General features: G+C 41.7%; 1 protein-coding gene across 1 annotated transcript in view; it reads left to right on the plus strand.

The window, feature by feature from the left end:
- The first annotated feature begins 258 nt into the window (after positions 1-258).
- Mga (MAX dimerization protein MGA) overlaps positions 259-10,780 on the plus strand; it is a 66,060-nt gene continuing 55,538 nt past the window's right edge. Inside the window, exons 1-2 of the mRNA XM_070005686.1 lie at positions 259-510; positions 6,287-7,406. Of these exons, the coding sequence (XP_069861787.1) occupies positions 6,349-7,406 (1,058 nt within the window). The 5' untranslated portion in view covers positions 259-510; positions 6,287-6,348. The remainder of the gene's footprint in view (positions 511-6,286; positions 7,407-10,780) is intronic.

The raw sequence follows: 10,780 nt of genomic DNA on the forward strand, positions 1-10,780 counted from the left end.
CCCAGGCAAAAGAGTGGAGGCGGGGACTGTGGAGGGACCCTGGGTGTCGGGACCTCGGGAGACCCCCAAGTGTGCACTGCTTTTGAGCGCGGCTGGCGTCCTCGGCCGCGCCGCGCCTCCCCGCGGCTCCCTGAGCGTGTCGTCCTGGGGCTCTGCGGGCGGAGCGCTCCGTGAGGGGCCGGCTCCGCTCCTTTCTTTTGAAAAGAGCACGACGCCGCTGCCCGGCGGCGCGGAAGGTGCTGGGCCGGCGAAACGGCCTCTGGGAAGGGGGGTGGCGGGCGGGCTGGTCTCCACGGTAACGGAGGGCTCCGGGTCCAGCCCGCGGTGCGATCACCGACTTCGGGCTGGCTGCACGTGACCTGTCCGGCTTCTCTCCCCCGGAAGAGCTTTCCTCGCGGCATTTTTTTTTTCTTTCACGTGGTTCTTGGCCAGCTGTGCTCTGCAGTTGCAAAGCGGTGATTTGGGGCCCTTGAGGGTCGACGACGACTGCCCTTCTGGCCCTTTGCACGGGTATGAAATCTGCATTAGTCTTTATTGCAGTTGTCAAGTTCTGTTTCCAGCAGTTGTGAGTGTTAGGTCCATTTAACTAAAACACAAGCTATGCCTAGAGGAAATGTGTTCTAGGTACTTTTGCACACACTTTAAATTTGACAGCTTTCCGATTTTACCATAAAAAGATTCCCCTTAGTAACTTTTAGGACTGAGAGTTTGCTAGCCTGGAGTTGTAGTCCTCGATTGGAACCTTATTCCTGAACCAACAGTAACACCTTATCTATGGGAAGAGAAGTGGGTAGAAATATTTTAGGACTTTGCAGTTTTGCAATTAGCACTCTAAAGCGCTACCCTGCAATGGTGGGATGGCAAAATGTCCAGTTATTGTTGTTTGCTCTCATACTAACTGTTGTTTACGTGTTATTTTAAAACATTTACCAGTATAATTGATAAATACAAAAATTTGAGCAGACTTTTTCAGATTTGAGTTTCCAAAACAGTTCAACTTAACCTTTTCCTCATAATGAAAAATTAAGGAACAAACATCTGAGATCTTAGTGCCTGCCATACAATAATTAACTTATTGTATGAAAATTTGGTTAGCTTGAGTAATTCAAAACATTCAGAATGTGTCATTTGAATATTCCTATTTTAGAAGTAGTAGAATTGATTTAGAGTATGCTTGGGTGTAGTTTAAACCTTTTAGGAAAATAAAAGCGATTTGGATAAAACAATTTTTTAGTACAGCATGTAAATCATTGAATTAGGTAACCGCAAAGTGAACTAAAGTATTTTGTGGGTTGAATTTACTATTATTGTAATATAGATTTCCCAGAGAGATCACTAGTAAAAAGACATTTAGAATAAAGACTAAAACAACTTTCAGAACATTGCTTTAAATAATTTTCTTTCTTTTTCTTTTTTTTTTTTTTTTTTGTTGGTCGTGGGGCTTGAACTCTGGGCCTGGGCAGTGTCCCTCAGCACTTCAGCTCAAGGGGAGCGCTCTACCCCTTGAGCCACAGCACCACTTAGTGTTTTCTAGAGGCTTATTGGAGATAAGGGTCTCACGGATATTTCTGCCCGGGCTGGCTTTGAACCGAGATCCTCAGATCTCAGCCTCCTGAGTACCTAGGATTACAGGCATGAGCCACCTGCACCTGGCTGCTTTAAATCGTTTTCTGCAAAAGAGTTTATATATTCTGAGGTGACATTTCGAGATATTACTGATACTTATTTTTCCCATAATGAAAGTTTAGTTTATATACAGTTGCTTTATCTAAGCTTGATGATGAAAACCTGAACTGAAAAATTTTGAATGTATAGTGTATGTATGCTAGAACTGTAGTTCTTTTAAAAGGTTTAGCAAGCCATATACGTGGAATTTTTAGATACTTAAGGAAGCCAATTTTTTTCCCTAGCAATTTCTAAAATACATTGACTTTTTGCAGTTAGCTTATGGTTACCTTAGACCTTAAAGTGGTATTTGTGTGTCTGAAGCAGCTGAATATTCTGAACTGACTCCACTTTTGATTAGAAAATATACTGCAGTGTCTAGTTCCAAAGAATAGTAATATGTTTAATGTGTGTGTTGGTTGTGGGGCTTGAACTCATCTTGGGCACTGGCCCTGAGCTCTTCAGCTCAAGGCAGGTCCTCTACCACTTGAGCCACAGCGCCACTTCTGGTTTTCTGGTGGTTAATTGGAGATGAGTCTCACAGACTTTTCTCCTTGGGCTGGCTTTGTATCATGATCCTCAAATCTCAGCCTTTTGAATAACTAGGATTATAGGCATGAGGCACTGGCGCCTGGCTGAAAATAGTTTTTGTTTTTGTTTTTTTGTTTTTTTTTGGTGGTGCTGAAGATCAGACCCAGGGCCTTGAGCGTACTAGGCAAGTGGTCTGTCACTGAACTTATCATACTTATTATTATTATTATTATTATTATTATTATATGTTTATTTATTGCTAGTCTCGGGGCTTCAACTCAGGACCTGGCACTGTTCCTGAGATTCTTTTGCTCCAGGCTAGCACTCTACCCCTTGAGCCACAGCACCACTTTTGGCTTTTTCTGTTTATGTGGTACTGAGGAATCAAACCCAGGGCTTTATGTATGCTAGGCAAGCACTGTAGCTCTAAGCCTTACATTCCAGCCCCTGAATGTATGCATTTGTATTTGAGATTTTTTTTTCTTCATGCTGAAAGTGGGGTTTGAACTCCAGATTTCATGTACTTGTTGAGTTTTTTTTCTTACAACTGGAGCTCTACCACTTGATTCATGCCTCCAGTTCTGTCTTTTTGTTGATTTTTCTTTCTTTTTTTTTTTTTTTGTCCGTTGGGCTTGAACTCTGGGCTTGGGCGCTGTCCCTCAGGTCTTCAGCTTAAGGCTAGTGCTCCACCACTGGAACAGTATTATCACTTCTGTTTTTCTGGAGATAACAGTCTCATGGACTTTCCTGCCCAGGCTGGCTTTGAACTGAGATCCTCAGATCTCAGCCTCCTGAGTAGCTAGGATTACAGACGTGAACCACTGGTGCCTGGCTCTTTTTGTTGATTAATTGGAGGTAAGGGTTTCACAAATTGGTCTGCCTGGGTTGGCTTTAAACTGCAGTTCTCAAATCTCAGCTTCCTGAGTAGCTAGGATTATAAATGTGAGCCATCAGCTCTCAGTTATACTTCTGATATTTTTACATTTTCCTATACTGTAGAAATTTTGTCATTTTGCACTTCTAGTAATATGTTAGATGTGAATGTTGCTTGACTTACACCATTTGCTTTTGTAATACTTCTACTGAGCTTTGATTATTGCCAGTATGATAGATTAAAAAATAATATTTCAGAATTTTTTTTTTTTTTTGGGTCCGGTCATGGGGCCTGAACTCTGGGCCTGGGTGCTGTCCCTCAGCTCTTCAGCTCAAGGCTAGTGCTCTTCCACTTGAGCCACAGCCCCACTTCTGGCTTTTTTTTTTCTTTTTCTTATGTGGTGCTGAGGAATTGAACCCAGGGCCTCATGCATGCAAGGCAAGCGCTCTACCACTGAGCCACCTTCCCAGCCCTATTTCAGAATGTTTTAAATCTGTATTTCTTTTACTTTGGAACTGCATATTATCACGGGCACTTGCTTTTCCTAGCCTTGAATCATTTTTTTTTTTTTTTTTGTCGGTCGTGGGGCTTGAACTCTGGGCCTGGGCGTTGTCCCTCAGCTCTTCAGCTCAAGGCGAGCGCTCTACCACTTGAGCTACAGCGCCACTTCCGGTTTTCTGGTGGTTTATTGGAGATAGGAGTCTCACAGTCTCTCCTGCCCAGGCTGGCTTTGAACCGCGATCCTCAGATCTCAGCCTCCTGAGTAGCTAGGATTACAGGCGTGAGCCACCAGCGCCCGGCTCCTTGAATCATTTTTTCAGTTATGGTTCTCATTGATTTGAAGGAACCCTTGGGAACAAGTTATTTGTAAGTTTCAAAGAGCCTTTGCCAGTTAGTTAATTGCCTTTTTATTTTGTTTAGATTTTATTTGGCAAGGTTTAAAATTTTATGTAACATTGAATGTATCAAAAAAATATTTTTTTCCTTTCTTTTTTTTGTCAGTCCTGGAGCCTGAACTCTGGGCCTGGGCACTGTCCCTCAGCTCTTCAGCTCAAGGCTAGCACTCTATCACTTGAGCTATAGCACCACTTCTGGCTTTTTCTGCTTATGTGGTGCTGAGGAATCAAACCCAGGGCCTCATGCATGCAAGGCAAGCACTCTACCACTGAGCCACCTTCCCAGCCCCTTCAGTAATATTTTTTAAAAGCTGGGCACCAGTGGCTTACCTGTAATTGTAGCTATTCAGGAGGTTGAGGTCTGAGGATCACAGTTCAAAGCCAGCCTGGCAGAAAAGTAGATGAGACTCATCTCCAATTACCAGAAAACTGGAAGTGGTGCAGTGCCTCAAAGTGGTAGAGCACTAGCCTTGAGCAAAAGAGCTCAGGGACAATGCCCAGGGCCAGAGTTCAAGCCCCAGGACCAACACCAAAAATTAATTTTTAGCTGTATATAGTGACCCATTTTCAGCATCTAGCAGGTTGAGGCAGGAAAATCTCAAGTCCACAGTGAGCCTGGGCTCCATAATGAGATCTTGTCTGAAAAAACAAAAAAGTAAACTTAAATAAGCTGGACACCAGTGGTTTATGCTTGTAATCCTAGCGCTCAGAAGGCTGAGCAGTTTGAGGACTGAGATTTGAATCCAGACTTGGCAGAAGAATTTGAGACTTTTTTTTTTGCTGGTCCTGGGACTTGAACTCAGAACCAGGGGGTGTTATTTAACCCTCTTTGTGCTCAAGGTTAGTGCTCTACCCCTTAAGCTACAGCACCACTTCCAGCTTTTTCTGAGTTGATTAATGGAGATAAGAATCTCAGACTTTTCTGCCTGGGCTGACTTGAATTGTGATTCTCAGGACTCAGCCTCCTAAGTAGCTATGATTATAGGCGTGAGCTACCAATGCCTTTGAGTCTTTTTTTTTTTTTTTTAATTTTTTATTGTGAAAATACTGTCTTTTTTTTTTTTTTTTTTGGTCGGTCATGAGGCTTGAACTCTGGGCCTGGGCCTCAGCTCTTCATCTCAAGGCTAGTGCTCTACCGCTTGAGCCATAGCACCACTTCCGGCTTTCTGGTAGTTTATTGGAGATAAGAGTCTCATAGACTTCCCTGCCCAGGCTGGCTTTGAACCGAGATCCTCAGATCTCAGCCTCCTGAGTAGCTAGGATTACAGGCATGAACCACTGGCTCCCAGCCCTTTGAGTCTTTTATATCCATTTAATTAGCAAAAAGCTAAAGGTGGAGCTGTGAATCAAGGGGTAGAACCCTAGTCTTGAGTATAAAAGCTAAAGGACAGTACCCAGGCTTAAGTTCAGGCTGCAATACTGCTCTCTCCCCCCAAATATATAATACTATGTATGTATGTATGTATATCTATCAGTGCCATATAAAGAGGTGATTCTGCCTGGTGCCATTGGGTACTCAGGAGACTAAGAATTGAGGATCGTGGTTCGAAGTCAGCCAAGGCAGAAAAGTCACCATGAGACTCTTAGTGCCAATTAATTGCCAGGAAAACTCAAGTAGAGCTGTAGCTCAAAGTGTTAGAACACTAGTCTTGAGCAAAAGAGCTCAGAACAGTGCCCAAGCCCTTAATCCAAGCCCCACAACCGAAAGAAAAAAGTGATTCTATTGACTTTTGGAATAGAAGTAGAAAGAAAAATTCTTTTAACTCATCTCAAATGAGATCCTTTTTATTAAAATACCAATTATCTCTTTAAATCTTAATGCTTTTATATTGTTCTAAAACTACATTCAAGTTTTACTTTTTGTGTGAGTTTACTGGAATTACAGTGAAGTTTTATAGGTCTTGGATAGGAAAAATTTAATTGGATTAAAGTTAACTTAAAAAATTATAGGAGTAGCTGGGCACTGGTGTGTCATGCCAGTGTAGGCAGAAAAGTGCTTGAGACCCTTATCTCCAATTAGCCACCAAAAAGCCAGAAGTGGAGCTGTGGCTCAAGAGTAGAGCACCAGCCCTGAGCAAAAAAAGCTAGGGAACAGAGTCCTGACCCTGAGTTCAAGCCTCAGTACTGGCACCAAAAATAAATGGATAGATAAATGAATAAGTCAGTAGATAAACACCTGATATTTCAGAATCGATGCCCTTACAGAGCAAGGGTATATGCAGTGTCTTAAAAGGATTTAGGAATATTGTTGGGGTGATAACATTCTATTTTTGTTTATATTCATTTGATTAAAATATTTTTGTTTCTTGCTTGTTTTTAGAATGCAAAGGCTATTGTAATTATGTGCTAACTACAATTACTACTGAATTTTTCACTGGAATCATGGAAGAGAAACAGATAATATTGGCTAATCAAGATGGTGGGACAATGACAGGAGCAGCACCTACCTTCTTTGTCATCCTAAAACAGCCTGGAAATGGCAAAACTGATCAAGGAATTTTGGTTACTAATCAAGATGCCTGTACTTTGGCTAATAAAGTACCATCACCAGGAAAATCTAAAGGCAAGATTTGCCTTCCAGCTGATTGTACTGTGGGAAGAATCACTGTTACCCTTGATAACAATAGTATGTGGAATGAGTTCCATAATAGAAGCACAGAAATGATTCTGACCAAGCAGGGAAGGCGCATGTTTCCTTATTGTCGCTACTGGATAACAGGTTTAGATTCAAATTTAAAATATATTCTTGTCATGGATATCTCTCCTGTGGATAACCATCGTTATAAGTGGAATGGACGTTGGTGGGAACCCAGTGGTAAAGCTGAACCTCATATTTTGGGGAGAGTTTTTATTCATCCAGAATCCCCTTCCACAGGTCATTATTGGATGCATCAACCAGTATCTTTCTATAAACTTAAACTTACCAACAATACATTGGACCAAGAAGGGCATATTATCTTGCACTCTATGCATCGTTATCTGCCAAGGCTTCATTTGGTGCCTGCAGAAAAGGCTACAGATGTGATACAATTAAATGGTCCTGGTGTCCACACTTTTACCTTCCCACAGACAGAATTCTTTGCAGTAACAGCTTATCAGAACATTCAGATTACTCAGTTGAAAATAGATTATAATCCATTTGCCAAAGGTTTTCGGGATGATGGTCTGAATAGTAAGCCCCAAAGAGATGGAAAACAAAAGAACAGTTCTGACCAAGAAGGAAATAGTGTTCCTAGTTCTCCTGGTCATCGGGTTCATCTTAAAGAAGGTGAGGGGTCAGAGATACCGCGAAGTGATATTGATTCTATGTCAAGAGGTCATGAAACATCAGGCATAGGTTTGGAACAACCTCCCCTTAATATAAAACAAGACATCCTTGGTTTTATGGATACTGATTCAACACTTGACGTTCCTCAACTAAAGCAAGAGATTTCTGAAAGGTAGGTAATAATACTTTTCTTCTTAATAAAAAAGGTCTGATTTTGGACTTAACACATTACTTCTATAGAATACTGTAGATGTTTATAAGTGTAAGCTGCTGTTGGTCGTGGGGCTTGAACAGCTTGGGTGCTGTCCCTGAGTTCTTTTTGCTCAAGACTAGTGCTGTACCATGTTTTGCCAATGCTCTACTTCCAGTTTTTGAGTAGTTAATTGGCATTAAGAGTGTCTGATGACTTTTCTGCCCTGGCTGGCTTTGAACCATGATCCTCAATTCTCAGCTTCTTGAGTAGCTAGGATTACAGATGTGAGCTACAGGCAACCGATGAGAGATAATACTTTCAATAAAAAAGTAGAAGCCAGGTGGCTTATGCCTGTAATCCTAGCTACTCAGGAGGCTGAGATCTGAGGATCTCGGTTCAGAGAACCCCGGGCAAGAAAGTCTGTGAGGTTATTTCCAATTAACCATCAGAAAACAGAAAGTGGGGCTGTGGTTCAAGTGGTAGAGCGCTCACCTTGAGCTGAAGAGCTGAGGGACAGGGCCCAGGCCCCAGAATTCAAGACCCACAACCAACAAAAGAAAAACAAAACAAAACACAAAGTAGAGCCAGGCGTCCGTGTCTCAGGCCTGTAATCCTAGCTACTCAGGAGGCTGAGATCTGAGGATCGAGATTCAAAGCCAGCCTGGGCAGGAAAGTCTGTGAGATTTATCTCCATTTAACCACCAGAAAACTGGAAGTGGTGCTGTGGCTCAAGTAGTAGAGTGCTTGCCTTGAGCTGAAGAGCTCAGGGACAGCACCCAGGCCCAGAATTCAAGCCCCATGTCGGACAAAAACCCCAAAACCAAACCAAAGTAAACTCATTCTCTATAACTGAACATTTGTTATTCTTTGATCAATATCTAATTTCCCCTATCCTGACAATCATCTTTTTTTTGTTGTTGTTGTTTCTTTGTTAGTTTTGTGGACTAAACTTGGCCTGGGTACTGTCTCTGAGCTGCTGTTGCTGCTACTTCAATTTTTATTTTTCTGGTCATGGAGCTTGAATGTAGAATCTGAGTGCTATTCCTGAGTCTCTCTGTGTTCAAAGTTAGCACTCTTAACACTTGAGCTATAGTGCTTCTTCTGGCTTTTTGGAGATAAGAGTCTCATAGACGGGGCTGGGAAGGTGGCTCAGTGGTAGAGCACTTGCCTTGCATGCATGAGGCCCTGGGTTTGATTCCTCAGTACCACATAAGCAAAAAGAAAAAAGCTGGAAATGGTGTTGTGGCTCAAGTGGTAGAGCGCTAGCCTTGAGCTGAAGAGCTGAGGGACAGCGCCCAGGCCCAAAGTTCAGGCCCCACGACTGGACCCAAAAAAAAAGAGTCTCATAGACTTTTTTTCCCACTCTGGGCTTTGATCTCAGCCTCCTGAGTAACTAGGATTTTAGGTGTGAGCCACCAGGACCTGGCTGCAACCATCATTTTTTTTTTTTTTTTTTTTTTTTTGCCAGTCCTGAGTTTTAAACTCGGCCTGGGTACTGTCACTGAGCTGCTCAAGGCTAGCACTGTACCACTTGAGACACAGTACCACTTTGGCTTTTTCTTTTTTTTTTTTTTTGGCTTTTTCTTTTTATGTGGTACTGAGGTATTGGACCTAGGGCTTCATGCATGCTAGGCAAGCACTCTACTATTAAGCCACATTCCCAGCCTGCATCCATCATTCTTTTTTTTTTTTTTGATCGGTCATGGGGCTTGAACTCTGGGCCTGGGTGCTGTCCCTCAGCTCTTCAGCTCAAGGCGAGCGCTCTACCACTTGAGCTACAGCACCACTTCCAGTTTCCTGGTGGTTTATTGGAGATAGGACTCTCATGGTCTCTCCTGCCCGGGCTGGCTTTGAACCGCGATCCTCAGATCTCAGCCTCCTGAGTAGCTAGGATTACAGGCCCGGCTTATCCATCATTCTTTTACAAATATTTTGCAGTATTTGTCTTTCTGTGTCTTACTTTACTTGGCTTAATGTCCTGTACATTTTAACTGTTTTGTCACACCTGACCAGATCATAAATATACGTATATATTACAAACTTGCAGTGGAATATTATTCAGATATACTTTTTTTTTTTTTTTGGCCGGTCATGGGGCTTGAACTCTGGGCCTGAGTGCTATCCCTCAGCTCTTCAGCTCAAGGCTAGCGCTCTACCACTTGATCTATAGCGTCACTTCCGGTTTTCTGGTGGTTTATTGGAGATAAGAGTTTCACGGACTTTCCTGCCCTGGCAAACCTCAGATCTCAGCCTCCTGAGTAGCTAGGATTACAGGCGTGAGCCACAGCACCTGGCTCAGATATACTAATTTTTATTCAGGGTATAATACAAAATATTGGCCAATAATATAAGTATATATGTATATATACGTACACACAAATACAAGTTGAATATCTCTGAATAGTTTGTGACAAGTGTTACATAATTTTCTGGTTTTGGAATATTTGAAAAGTTCTAAAGCCAGTTCGGGCAGACAAATCTGAGAAACTCTTACCTTCTTCAGTTAACCAGCAAAAAACTGCAATTGGAGGCATGGCTCAAGTGATAGAGCATCAGGTATGAGCTATAAAGCTGAATGAGAACTCTTCATTCCTTAGTTCAAGCTCCAATACAGCAAAATATAAATAAACAAATTAATAATTAAAACAAAAGCCCTTTCCTAGTTTACTGCACTGAATGTTTTAATATAATTAACGATCGCTATGTTTTTGTCTTATTGCCAGTTGATAGTGTATAGAATTGTTAATGGCTGTTTTTTTATGCTTGTCCTGGGGCTTGAACTCAGGGCCTAATTGCTGTCCCTAATCTTTTGTGCTCAAAGCTAGCACGTGAGCCACAATTTCATTTCCAGCTTTTTAGTGGTTAATTGGAGATCAGCATCTCACCAATTTCATTTCCAGCTTTTTAGTGGTTAATTTGGAGATCAGCATCTCACAGATTTTCCTGCCCCAGCTGGCTTCAAACTGCAATCCTTAGGTCTCATCCTCCTGAGTAGCTAGGATTACAGAGGTGGAGCTACCAGCTCCTGGCCAATAGTATGTAGAATTTTGTCTCAGTGCCAGTTGACTTTCAAAATTGAGTTCATTTGAAAAAATAAACACTAAAAGTAACTTACAAAAAGTGTTATGTTTTCCATTGTAGTTTACAATGATGAAAAAAATGTTGCTTTTTATATTTTTATGAAAAATTGATTAAAATATAAAATGAGAATTTTGCTAAACTGCTTTTGAGAACCTTGTTTTTAAGGTTTATGAAATCAGATTAATTTGGTTTTAGAATTCTTTTTTTTTCCCTTTTTGAGTTTTATTTATAGATCGTTCTGTATTTATCCTTCCCCTATTTCTAGTCTTCTT

The sequence above is a fragment of the Dipodomys merriami genome, unplaced genomic scaffold (genome assembly GCF_024711535.1).
Source record: "Dipodomys merriami isolate MVZ:Mamm:240054 unplaced genomic scaffold, mDipMer1.0.p SCAF_69, whole genome shotgun sequence".
NCBI lineage: Eukaryota > Metazoa > Chordata > Mammalia > Rodentia > Heteromyidae > Dipodomys > Dipodomys merriami.